General features: G+C 40.7%; 1 protein-coding gene across 4 annotated transcripts in view; it reads left to right on the top strand.

Annotated features, from left to right (window-relative positions):
- The window catches only part of dnah9l (dynein, axonemal, heavy polypeptide 9 like), a 427,363-nt gene extending 413,242 nt beyond the window's left edge, over positions 1-14,121 (top strand). For 3 of the 4 annotated variants that reach the window (XM_043693603.1, XM_043693605.1, XM_043693604.1), the window contains 3 exons: positions 12,762-12,874; positions 13,548-13,688; positions 13,832-14,121. In XM_043693603.1, the coding sequence (XP_043549538.1) occupies positions 12,762-12,874; positions 13,548-13,688; positions 13,832-14,079 (502 nt within the window). In that variant the 3' untranslated portion in view covers positions 14,080-14,121. Of the gene's footprint in view, positions 1-12,455; positions 12,521-12,761; positions 12,875-13,547; positions 13,689-13,831 lie in introns of those variants that run through there. The other variant, XR_006312134.1, reaches the window with a different exon arrangement.
- Positions 14,122-14,268: the final 147 nt, after the last annotated feature.

The following is a 14,268-nucleotide window of genomic DNA, read 5'->3' on the forward strand; positions in this document are numbered from 1 at the left end:
ACCTCTATAAGGTCATGCCTCAGACTCTGATGCTCCAGGGAAGATAGCCCCAGTCTACTCAGCCTCTCCATATAGCTCAAATCCTCAACCCTGGCAACATCTTTGTAAATCTTTTCTGAAAAATTTCAAGTTTCACAAAAACTTTCCTATAACAGAGAGACCAGAACTGAAGATAGTATTCCAAAAGTGGCCTAACCAATATCTTATACAGCTGCAACATGACCTTCTAACTTCTATATTCAATGCATTGACCAATAAAGACAAGCATACCAAACACCACCTTCAATACCCTGTCTAATTGCAATTCCACATTTAAGGAACTTTGAACCTGTACCCCAAGGTCCATTTATTCAGCAACACTTCCCAGGATTGTACCATTAAGTGTATAAGTCTTGCCCTGATTTACCTTACCAAAGTGCAACACCTTACATTTATCTAAATTAAACTACATCGGCTACTCTTCAGACCATTGGCACATCTGATCAAGGTCCCATTATACTGTGAAGTAGCCTTCTTCACTGTCCACTTCACCACCAATTTTGATGTAATCTGGAAACTTGCTAACTATACCTGCTATATTCGCAGTCAAATTATTTATATAAATGACAAAAGGCTGGTGGAAATCGATTTTCATAAAAAACAATCCGGAGTTGAGGATCTAATGGTGACCATGAAGCCATTGTTGATTAATGGAAAAACCCATCTGGTTCATTCATAATGTCCTTTAGGAAGGTTAATCTTCCATCCTTACCTGGTCTGGCCTACATGTGATTCCACAGCCACAGCAATGTAATTGACTCTGAACTGACCTCCGCACAAATAGAGATGGACAATAAATGCTGGCCTGGTCAACGATGCCGACATCCTATGAGTTAAGTTAAAGTAAGGTTTATCTGTCAGTCTTTGATCCCTATTTGTCAGCGGCATAGTCATGTTCACCCCATTAAAATATTCCTCCCTCAGTCCTTGACCCTTCTGGCACATCCCTTTATCTCCAGCACTGTAATATTTTCCCTTATCTTTACTGTCCCTTCCTCCTTTCTTTTCACTGGTATTTTTATGCATGTTTTCTATCCAAGAATGTTTTAGTGTATCGTTCTCCCAACTTTTAGGTGGGTATTGGTAAAGCATATATCTGGGAAAGAAATTATATTTGGTTTTGACTCCAGTCAGTTCTCCTCTGAATTGCCTAAAAATTTTGATCTCTGAGTTTTCTAAGTTAGCTTCAGTGTTTGATTATTTTCCACCAAATGCAAGTCTTCAATGTTTATGCTCCCTATTGGAAATCAGCACAGTGAAAACAATTTTCCATCAACATTCCATGGGGTTCCTGCATTCTGATGGGATTAGATCACAGTTCCAGAAGAACAGTCTGACCTAGTTTTCTTGAAACCTTCCCCAAAAGTAACCAACACCTATAGGCAACCATTTTGAAACTCAAATTCAAAATAATAAAGACAGAAATCACATAGAAACATTTAGGTAATTACCAGTGGAAGGACCTTCCCTCCACCTCATGTTCTGTCCCTCCTCATCCAACTAAAGAACTAAGTTGTCTCCAGTTCTATCCCTTTCCCTGGAGACTTAAGGAGAGAAGGTGGAGTTGGATGTGAGAAATGGATTGTGTTGAGCGAAGAGAAGGACAACATTTGTGGGGACATGCAAGGTTGCGAGATGGTACAAAGATGATGTTGGGACTGTTGGCTCTTCAAATGGAAATACGAGGCAATTCCTGGAGTGAAAACAATACGTTGTATAGCAAAGTAAATCGGTCCAATGAGTGTTGTATAGGAAAATGCTGGGAAAGTCAGAGTGGGCATCTGAAAGAGTAATGCCACTTCCTGTTCCTATGCATCTGAGATCCTTGAAACTCAAAGGAACCACACTCCTGTTGCTGACTTCCTCAGTCATTTACATCTCCACATGCTTGGTTTGCAATCCTGACCTGCTCCTCCTGTCCTTCACAAACATTATCTCACTTCAGTCTGTCAGTTTTTAAAATGCTGTGTCTGAGACCTTGGAGGCAGCTTTCCCTATTTTACTCTCCCTTGATGTAGTTGCTAAAGTTTCAGAAATCAGTGTCACATTTGGCCAGCCTGGCATCTTCTGGGCTTCCTTTAACTAGAAATCCTAACTTTGACAGATTCAGGACATTGTGCTGTCAGGACAGGAAACACAGAAACTGGATGAGTTAAAGGTCTGCGGCAAAGACCACTAGCAGAAGAAATGGTTTACTTACCCAAGAAGTCTATTAAATAGAGTTATGCAAAGAATTTCTATTTGCATAATACCATAGGGTCATAGAGATGTACTGAAGGGAAACAGAACCTTCAGTCCAACCCGTCCATACCGACCAGATATCCCACCCAATCTAGTCTCACCTGCCACCACCTGGCCCATATCCATGCCCCTCATGATTTTGTAAACCCCTATAAGTTCACCCCTCAGCCTCCAACACTTAAGGGAAAACAGCCCCAGCCTATTCAGCCTCTCCCTATAGCTCAAATCTTCCAACCCTGGCAACATCCTTGTAAATCTTTTCTGAACCCTTTCAAGTTTCACAACATCTTTCCAATAGGAAGGAGACCAGAATTGCATGCAATATTCCAACTGTGGCCTAACCAATGTCCTGTACAGCCGCAACATGACCTCCCAACTCCTGTACTCAATACTCTGACCAATAAAGGAAAGCATTCCAAGTGCCTTCTTCACTATCCTATCTACCTGCAACTCCACTTTCAAGGAGCTAAGATCTCTTTGTTCAGCAACATTCCCTAGGACCTTACCATTAAGTGTATAAGGCCTGCTAAGATTTGCTTTCCCAAAATGCAGCACCTTGTATTTATCTGAATTAAACTCTATCTGCCATTTCTCAGCCCATTAGCCCATCTGATCAAGATCCCATTGTAATCTGAGGTAACCTTCTTCGCTGTCCACTACACCTCCAATTTTGGTGTCATGTGCAAACTTACTAACTATACCTCTTATGCTCATATACAAATCATTTATAAAAATGACAAAAAGTAGTGGACCCAGCACCAATCCTTGTGGCACTCCACTGGTCACAGGCCTCCAGTCTGAAAAACAACCCTCCACCACCACCCTCTGTCTTCTACCTTTGAGCCAGTTCTGTATCCAAGTGGCTAGTTCTCCCTGTATTCCATGAGATCTAACCTTGCTAACCAGTCTCCCATAGGGAACCTTGCCGAATGCCTTACTGAAGTCCATATCAATCCTCTTTGCCCTCATCAATCCTCTTTGTTACTTCTTCAAAAACTCAATTACGTTTGTGAGACTTGATTTCCCAACATTTCCCAAGGCCATGTTGACTATCCCTAATCAGTCCTTGTCTTTCCAAATACGTGTACATCCTGTCCCTCAGGATTCCTTCCAACAACTTACCCATAACCGACATCAGGCTCACCGGTCTATAGTTCCCTGGCTTGTCCTTACCACTTTTCTTAAACAGTGGCACCACATTAGCCAACCTCCAGTCTTCCGGCACCTCACCTATGACTATCGATGATACAAATACCAATGCTGCATTTATTTCCCCAAGAAAACCTAAAACCAAACTTTTGAAAGAAATTTGCATTTAAGACCCCTTATAATATACTGAGTTTATCTAGCTTGTGGTTAAGTCCAGAAACTAGATTTTTCAAGGTTTCTCATTGTTTTTGTTATTTTAACTATCCTGTTCAGACATGTTATGGCACACATTCGTGAGACTTGAATGTAGGTCTCCTGGCACAGAGGTAGGGGCATTACCACTACACCACAAGAATCCATATTGTTTTAGAAGCAAACTCCCCAGTGAGGAAGAATCTAGATATTTTTTAACCAATCTGGTCAGAGATGCTATGATGCACTTCTGGAGCATGTGAGATTTGAACGTGGGTCTCCTGGCCCAGAGATAGGAATATTGCACTGCACCACAAGAAATAGTGTCATAGAGTTATAGAGATGTACAGCACGAAAACAGATGCTTCGGTCCAACTCATCCATGCCAACCTGATATCCCAACCCAATCTGGTCCCACCTGCCAGCACCTGGCCCATATCCCTCCAAACCCTTCCTATTCATATACCCATCTAAATGCCATTTACATGTTGCAATTGTACTAGACTCCACCACTTCCTGTGGCAGCTCATAACATACACGTACCACCCTCTGAGTGAAAACATTACTCCTTAGGTCTCTTTTATATCTTTCCCCTCTCACCCTAAACCTATGCCCTTTGGTTCTGGACTCCCCGACCCCAGGGAAAAGACATTTATTCATCCTATCCATGCCCCTCATAATTTTATAAACCCCCCAGCCTCTGACGCTCCAGGAAAAACAGCCCTAACTTATTCAACCTCTCCCGAGAGTTCAAATCCTCCAACCTTGGCAACATCCTTGTAAATCTTTTCAGAACCCTTTCAAGTCCCACAACATCTTTCCGACAGGAGGGAGACCAGAATGCATGCAATAATCCAACAGTGGCCTAACCAATGACCTGTACAGCCGTAACATGACCTCCCAACTCCTGTACTCAATACTCTGACCAATAAAGGAAAGCATACCAAATACCTTCTTCACTATCTTATCTACCTGTGACTCCACTTTCAAGGAGCTATGAACCTTCATTCCAAGGTCTCTTTGTTCAGCAACACTCCTAGAACCTTACCATTACGTGTGTAAGTCCTGCTAAGATTTGCTTTTCCAAAATGCAGCATCTCGCATTTATCTAAATTAAACTCCATCTGCCACTTCTCAGCCCATTGGCCCATCTGATCAAGATCCCGTTGTAATCTGAGGTAACCTCCTTCGCTGTCCACTACAATTCCAATTTTCTTTCTAGTTATTTTATGCTGAATTAACTTAATGTGTTACAATAGGTTTGGGAACCCCAAACTAATTAACGTTTTGCTGAGTTAATTGTTGTAGTAGATCATATGCGAACAGGGTCATGACTCCACTATTCTTTTTTCTTCTAAATAGACCATTTGATTAGCTTTGTTTCTTGTGACCAAAACTTATGATTGAATTGTGATCATATGGGTAAGGTACTGGAGCATGTACAAAATGTGGCAAGGGTACTCAGAAGAGTGGAGGAATTTTATGAACAAATAATTCAATCTTCGATAGCTGTAATATCTTTTACCACAATTTGCAATCTCTTCACTGCCATATGAAGAGAGTGGAAATTATCTTTTTACCTTTCTCCCATTTCATCCTGAAAAATAGCATTTTGCTGAAATTATACCAGTGTGTTGATATCAATGTTTAATTCTTGGTGTAGGTAAGTTCATTGTGCTAAATGGAAGTCAGCACAAGATACAGAAATAAACCACAAATAAAGCACGTGATCAGAATAATAATTAAAACTGTGTAAGTATGTAAGATAGCTCTCTGAGCTTGAAGGTTTGTTTTCAGACGTTTCATCACCATACTTGGTAACATCATCAGTGAGAGGCTCTGGAATGGGAGTGCTAGGTGTGACAGTTGAACGTACAGTTAACAGAGAGCTTCAAATCAGCGTCTACAGAAAAACACAGTCCAGGTATGAGGTGGTTAAGGTTTGGTGATGGACGAGGCCCAGGACCTGCATGTCCATAATGGAGTGGGAGGGGGAGCTGAAATGTTCAGCCACAGAGCGGTGAGGTTGATTGGTGTGGGTGTCCCGGAGATATTCTGTAAAATGATCTGCAAGTTGATGTCTTGTCTCCCCGATGTAGAGGAGACCACACTGGGTGCAACAGATACAGTAGATGACATTTGTGGAAGTACAGATAAATTTCCATTGTATGTGGAAAGATTCTTTGGGTTTTTGGACAAAGATAAAGGGAGAGGTGTGGGCACAGGTTTTGCACTTCCTGCGGTGGCAGGGGAACGTGCTGTGAGTGGGGTGAGGGCTGATGAGTTGGAGTGTGTTGGAGTGCTGGGGGACAAAGGGTGCTGATAGCACAGATTAAGTGATCGGAATGTGAGAATGGCAGAACAATGGTGTGTCTAACTGCTAGACTGGAAAGAACAGTCTACTGGAGTTGGGGGAGGGGTGACTGGACATAGTGACAGACAATGCATTAAGTAAAGCTAAAAGAAAGGGAAGGAATGGGAGTGAGTTCACAATCTGAAGATATTGAACTCAATATTAAATCCAGAGGGTTATAAGATGAGAACTGAAGGTGTTCTGCGAAGTGATAACCCAATCTGCGTTTGATTTCTCCAGTGTAGAGTAAGCCACATTGGATGTAATGAACACAATAGATCAGATTGGAGGAGGTACAATTGAAATGCTGCTTCATCTGAAAAGCCTATTTAGGCCTTTGAATGGTGAGCAGAGAGGTGAAGGGGCAGGCATTGCACCTTCTTCAGCTACATAGGAAGGTGCCATGGGAAGTGGAGGGGATGGTGTTGGTGGTCAAGGGATTGGTCCCTGTGAAATGCAGGCGTGGGGAGGGAGAGGATGATATGTTTGTTGTTGGCGTTATGCTGGAGTTGTCTGAAATGATCCTTTTAATGCGGAGGCTGGTGGAATGAAAAGTAGGACAAGGTGGACCCGATCATGTTGTTGTGAGTGATGGCACTGAGCAAGGTCAGAAACACAGATGATAGGTCAAATGGGGTTGGGGGCCCTGTCAATTACGGTGGGTGGGAAACCACAGTTACAGAAGAAGAATGCTATATCAGCAGTGCTGTTTTTGGAAGGTAGCGTCATATGAACAGATATGACATAGAGGTGATGCATCTTGGGAGGTCAAATCCCAGAGGTAAGTATACAATAAATGGCAGGACCCTTAGGAGCACTGATATACAAGAGATCTTGGAGTGCAAGTCCATGGCACCCTGAAAGTGGCAACACTAGTGAATAGATAGTAAAGCAGACATAAGGTGTGCTTGCCATGTTGCAGCTATATGAGATTTTTGGAGTATTGTGTGGAGTTCTGGTGTGAAGGAAATGGAAGCTTTGGAGAGGATGCAAAGAAGTTTGCCAAGATGTTGGCTGGATTGGAGTGTATTAACTACAAGGATTGGATTGTTTTCACGGGAACATCAGAGGCTGAGAGGTGAGAGGCATGGATAGGGTGGATAGTTGGAGTCTTTTTCCTAGAGGTGGAAATGTCAAATACGAGGGAGCAAAGGCTTAATGTGAGTGGGGGAACGTTTAGAAGAGATGTGCAATAAGAAGTTGTTTTACAAAGTGGGTGAAAGGTGCCTGGAATGCACTGCCAGGACAGATGGTGGAAGCAGATAGGTTAGCCAAGATTAATAGGCATTTGGATTGACACCTGAACCAGCAGCGAATAGAGGGATATGGCCCGTGTGCAGACAGATGGGATTAGAATGGGATTGTGGTCGGCACAAACATGGAGGGCCAAACTGGTGTTCGTGGATGCAGATTGCTAGTTGGTTGCCTACTTTTTCCTATATAGTGTTTTAGCAGTCTTTGCATGAAATCGTGTAAACTACGTTTGTCTTCCACATTTTGGGTATTGGGTATTTTGTTCTGGTGAATTGTTGTCTGAGTGTGGATGTTGGTTTATGGGCTATCATGAATCCGAGTGGTCAAGAAATCTGGCTGTGAGTTCTGACACGTTTTTTATATAAGGTCGCGAGGCTATTGTGTTAGGCCATGGCATGTCCTTGTTGCGTTGTTTGTCTGGCAGGCATCTGCGGATGAAGTTGCAGGGATATCTTCTCTTTGCAGGTTGGGAGTGCTGCATGTTGTAGCCCTTTTGAACAGGGCCCTAATGTGGCTTCTCGTGCGTGTTTGGGTGGTTGCTGTTGTAGTTCAGCATCTGGTCCATGTGTATGGCTTTTCTGTATGCTTCTAATATGCATTCACTGTTCTGTTCTTTCTACCATCACATCCAGGAATGGGAGTTGGTTGTTAGTTTCCTCCTCTCTCATAAATTTGATCCTGTGAGCATGGTGTTGATATTCTGGTGTATGTCCTCGATCTCTGTTCTCTTAATTATTATTGAAGTGTTGTCCACATATTTGTTTCAGAATTTGGATCAAATTTGTGGGAGGGCTGTTTGTTCCAGTCTTTGCATCACTGCTTTTGCTGTAAGCCCAGAGGTGGGTGAGCCCATTAGGTGTCCCATTGATATGTTCATACATTTGGTTGTTGAATATGAAGTGTGTCATCAAGCACAGGTCCAGTAGTTTGAGTGTGCAGTCCTTGTTGATAGGTTCCCCGTCGTGTCGTCTGTTCTGTTTGTCCAGGAAGTTGGCTATTGTCTCTCTGGCTAAGGTCTTGTCAACCAAGGTAAGCAGCGCTGTTACATGGAATGGGATCATTGCTTCGTCCTTATCTATGTTTATGTTCCTGATGTTGTCTAGGAATTACTGTAATGATTGTATGGAGTGTTTGGATCTGCTGATGAGATATTTTAATTTTTGTTGAAGTTCTTTTGCCAATTTATATGATTGAGTTCCTGGAAATGCAACAATAGGTCTAAGTGTATGTCTGGCTTGTGTACCCAATACCCATTATGTGCAACACAATAATAGCTTACAAGATTCCAAGCATAGACTGCATGAAACACTATACAGAGGAACCTCAATTATCCAAATATCGATTATCTGAATTTCGGATTATCCGAAGATTTCAAGGTCCCGCAAAAACATTAAAGAGGTATGTGTATTTGATTTACCTGTACTGAAGAACATGTGAAAATGCTGGCAAAAACAAACAAAGAAACACAAGCAGCTCAAGCATCAGCGACTGGACATTTTTTAGCTAAGGGTTGTCACAGTAATGGGTAAAAGTAATTTACCGGGCCACTCATGAAAAAAATGGCCGAGAACATAAACACATGCGCAAAACGGTGCATGTCATTTTATCACGAGTTCCTGGAAACTGACAAATACTTTTGCAATCGTAGAAGCTGTTTGAGACCTTGTTTAATGCTGTCTTCATCACTCCTTGCCAAATGCTAACTACTGCTGCATTTTTAAAAAGTTTTCTCATTATGATTAGATTAGATTACTTACAGTGTGGAAACAGGCCCTTCGTGCTAACCACTGTGCCACCGTGCCGCCCACTCATTGCTTTATTTTGTTCATCAAGTAAAATCTGTGTCCTCTTGCGCTCAATACATTAAAATTATAGATTTAAACAAATTTTCCAGTAGTGCACAGCATTAGATCAGCATGCCTTTCCTTGTGTAATGTAAAAATCGATTATCCAAATACTTAATTATCTGAATAATCCGTTATCTGACGAAATAGTGCCTGCCCATCTCGTTCAGATAATCGAGGTTCCTCTGTGTAGGACAAACAAGCAGACAACTAGCAATCTACATCCATGAACACCAACTAGTTACTAAATGCCATGACTAGCTGTCCCTGATGGCCATACACACAGATGACAAGGACCACAAATTTGACTGGGACAACACAACGATAGTAGGACAAGCTAAACAGAAAACAGCCAGAGAATTTCTAGAGGCATGGCACTCATCCATGGACTTCATCAATAAACACATTGACCTAGACCAATATTCCGGCCACTACAACGAATAACTGGAATCTGTAACTGGAAGCAGCAGGAACAGAACCAAATAAATTCCAGAATACATAGTACAGATATGCTTCTCAGGAGGCTCCAAAGCACTGAAGATGTCACCTAGAAAGGGAACAAAATGTCTGCAAATCAACTTCCCAGCTTGGGTGTTCATACCCACAACTATGCAAACCTTTACTCTGATTGAATCTTGAAACAGAAAATTAGAAAAGTGCTGTTTTAGCACAAACAGAAAATATATTGTTTAGAATTTTAGAAAGCATAAAAATGTACCTAAGTTATTTGGTATTCTTTCCTCCTCCAATTATAAGGAACATTTAAATTGAAAACAGAATAGTTCCTTACCAGTTTACAGCATGTACAATGATAACCAGACAGAATTAGTTCAAAAAAAGTTTAAAACAGATTCATCCATCAGCACTCAAAACATAGTACGCCATCTATCAGGGCATATGATTTTTGAGAGCAATTCTTTATATTTTCAGACATTTAAGAACTGTTTATTAAAGCCTTGCTTAACCCAAAATACTAATTTATGTTATTGTCCATGGGAACATAAGAGCATATGTAGGCCAATTGAGCCTGTTTGATAATCACTATGTTCATGGTTGATCTGGTTGTGTCTCGGCTCCATTTTGCTGTCTGCCCCTAAAACTCTTGACTGCATTGTTTATTAAAAATCTATCTAATTTGCACTTGAATAAATTTTAAAGACACAACCTTCAGTAGCTTCTAGGGAAGAAATTCATGCTCATATGGTCTTTTCAGAGAAAGGATAATAAAGGAAAGTTTTATGCTTAAATCATTTCCCTGGTTTAACTTCCCCAAATCTTTAGGGTATGCGCCCTGTCGGGTGTGCTGAAGATCTTGTATGTTTCACAAGATCACTCCTCAGGATAAAGTTAAAAATCACACACCAGGTTATAGTCCAACAGGTTTATTTGAAAACACTAGCTTATGAAGCACTGCTTCTTCCTCAGGTGGTTGTGCCAATAAGATAATAAGATAGAGTTTATAGCCAAAGGGGTACACTGATAATACAAGAAACAATTTTAGATCAAGTTTTTTATCTTTTGGAGTGGGATGTGTTGATTTCTGTTCTTTGTTTTGAAAATCCCAGAACTACTTTTAAATTACATTTTCAAGAAAGGTCTAGCTTTTCTAACAAAAGGTGCTATCTCAGCTCAGACACTACATTAAGATGTGTCTGTGTCCCAATGTTGAGTTAGGCTGGTTCTATTTCTAAGGTAGGATTTACAGAGTTTTACATGGATTCATGCAACTTTTGAGCAATTCAAAATGTAATTCTGCAAAAATAAATTCACCCCATAAACTTAGATGTGCGCATGTAGGAGAGAGTATGGGTGTGAGTGCACGTGATAGTGTGCATGTGTGTGTAGGCTTGGTTAAGTGGATGCGTGAGTGTGATGGGGTATATGCCTGTGAGAGGGTGCATGCAAATGTTTGAGTGCAGGGGGTGTATGTGTGTGCATGAGAGATGGTCTGCATGTGAGAGAGTGTATAGTGCAGTGGAGTCACCTGTAGTGTGACATGAACCCAAGGTCATGGTTGAGGCCATTCACACAGGTACCAAACTTGGCTATCAGCTTCTGCTCGACCACTTTGCGTTGTTGCCTGTTGTGAAGTCCGCCTTGGAGGATGGTCACCTAAAGGTCTGAGGCCAAATGGCTTAGACTGCTGAAATGTTCCCCGACTGGGACGGAACACTCCTGCCTCATGATTGTTGCGTGGTGTCATCAGTTGTCGTTGCGTCTGCTTGGTCTCACCAATGTACCATCCTTGCCTGCAGCGTATGAGATAGACAACACTGAGTTGCATGAGTGCTCGCTGCCTACATGATGGGAGGTATCCCCACATGTAACAGTGGTATCCAAAATTGACACTGATAGCTCTTGCAGCAGCTGCTGTGCTAGGGTTTTAGAATGTTGTCCTGAAGGGTGGGTAGTTGATTTGTTTAAGGTTTGGTGGTTGTTTAAAGGCTCGAAGTGGAGGCATGGGGAAGGTCTTGGTGAGGTGCTCATCCTCATTGATAATTTGTTGCAGGCTGTGAAGAACATGGTGTAATCGTTCAGCTCCTGGAGGTACTGGACAACAAAGGGTACCCTATCTGTTGCAGCCCATGTCTGTCTCCTGCAGTGGTCATTACAATTTCTCGCTGTGGCATGTCTGAACTGGTGGTCAAACAGTTGGGCATCGTACCCTGTTCTTATCAGGGCATCCTTAAGCATTTTCAAGTGTCTGTCATGTTCCTCCTCATCTGAACAGATCCTGTGTACATGGAGGGCTTGTTCATAGGGATGGCTGTTTTAATGTGTCTCAGGTGGAAGCTAGATAAGTGTAGCATTGTGAGGTTATCCATGGGTTTATGGTATAGTGAGGTGCTGAGGTGGCCATCCTTGATGGAGATGCAAATGTGCAAGAATGAGACAGCAAGTGAAAATGTGTTTAAATTTGTTTCTTCAATCTTTCGCAAAGGAAACTGGATAAATACTTGCAGAGATGAAATATACACTTTTTCCTGTTATTTCAAGAATGCACTTTGTCTTTAATTCCTTTGTGGGATGTGGGTGCCACTGGAAAGGACAGTGTTTTTATTTTTTTTTGTTTGTAAAATAACCGTTAAGAGCATATTCATCAATGGGCTGACATCCTCTTCTAATGCAGTTCCCTGTTCTTTTGCCACATCATCATCTATAATTTCACAGCTGAGTTTCATAAAGCAACAGCAATAAGTGCAAACAGTTTGCAAATGAAAACAAGTTAGAAAGGACAAGGGAAGACACTCTAAAATTTCAAGTTTTGGATAAAATGTAATTAGAAAAACTGGCAGATGAAATTTAGTGCTGAGAAATGTCACATACAGATCTGAAGAACTTCTGATCAAACCATAATGCATACACCTTTCCTTAAATGCTAGGATTGGAGATACCAGGTATTCCAGCACAAAAGTTGAAGAATCAGAGAGATCTAAAATCACCAGAGGTAGGATTTAAGGGACAAACGATAATTAAAATGTTGGCTTTTCAATTCAAGATGATCATGTAAAAAGATAGATAAATCAGAACATTAAAGTTGTGAAATGACGGTATTTATGCTTGGCCAGATTTGTTTTGTCTGTTATGGTTACTAACCTCCAGGAAAGTCAAGATTTCAATTTAGTGAGTCACTTAACAAATACTGACATTATAAGCATGTGAATATTAATAAAAACTCTTTATTGAAGGTACAGTGATCTTCTTCTTCGTTGCCATGAACTGGACATCTGGACACAGGATCTGACCCTTCCTAGTGTTATCTGGATATCAGGGTTTTTCAACCCACAATCTTTTCTTACAGGTAAGATGTAAAGATCATAATTGCTTAACTTTAAATATTTGTTGGTGACAATTCTGTTGAACTATTCAGGTGGTATATGTGAAATGCTTCAAAATTATCATGGAAACAAACTGCAGTGGAATAATATGCTATATTACACATGATCTTACAGTTTTATAATTCTTTGAAAAACTTTAGGTCTGCCAATTGTCTTGGTTTCGATCAATGCCTCTGACTCTATTTTAATGATATATTTTCCCCATAATCTGCTTACTGTTAAATGGGCAAGTGAGATAGAAACACCAAATTGGTTTGTCCTAATTTGTGGTATGGAGCTAAACTTTTATCGAAGCTATCTTTCTATCCAGCATTAAATGTATTCTACTGATATCTACAAAACGTTGTTTGTCACAAAAATACATGCTCAATGTATTTTATTCAGTACTTTGAAAGATGAGTCCATAAGCATCAAACCTGTAACATTAATACTTTATTTTTATACAATACTGTTAAGACCTCTAGGTGAAAGAACAGCAACTTGAATGCAAGATATTTCACACAATATTCAAAACTAACAGCATGGTTGAAATCAACATCTAATACTTGCAAAATTCTGTGCAAAGTTATGATGCATTTGTGCACCAAGGCAAATGCATGACTATTTGATTTGCTATATTTTAAAAATTTATTTCAGCTGTAATGCAAAGTTTGGCAAGGAAAAATGAGTGGCCCCTGGATAAGATGCACCTGATAGTGGATGTCACTAAAAAACTGAAGGAAGACTTTGCACAACCCGCCAGAGAAGGAGCATACATTTCTGGACTCTATATGGAAGGTAAACAAAATGAGGACAATGCATTCACATTTATTATTTTTAATGTCTGTTTAGTTTCCAAAATGCAGTGCTTCTTAACTGAAACAAGTAATCTTATGCATTTTGTAAATAACTTTCTTTGTCCTTTTCTTATTATGTGACAGGAGCACGCTGGGACATCCAGAATGGCCATATAGCAGAAGCCTGGGTGAAAGAACTGACACCTCTGATGCCTGTCATATTTGTTAAAGCAATCCCCAATGACAAACAGGAAATGAGAAATATCTATGAATGTCCCGTTTATAAGACAAAACTTAGAGGACCTACCTACGTTTGCACTTTCAATTTGAAAACAAAAGAGAGAGCTGCAAAATGGATTCTTGCTGGTGTTGCATTATTGTTGTGTGTTTAAGTGGTTTTGGGAAATATGACATTAGTTTGGGTGTTGCAGGTTGGTTGTGTTTGATGTTTGTAATCTAGCTATACACTATCTATAGTTTAGTTTAATGTCTGTACTACCACTGACTCAGGAGAATAGAGTCAGGCCATTTCACTTCCAACCTGGAAGGTGCACAAGTTTGTTATTGCAGTTCAAGTATGG

This window comes from Chiloscyllium plagiosum, chromosome 7 (assembly GCF_004010195.1).
Source record: "Chiloscyllium plagiosum isolate BGI_BamShark_2017 chromosome 7, ASM401019v2, whole genome shotgun sequence".
Lineage (NCBI taxonomy): Eukaryota > Metazoa > Chordata > Chondrichthyes > Orectolobiformes > Hemiscylliidae > Chiloscyllium > Chiloscyllium plagiosum.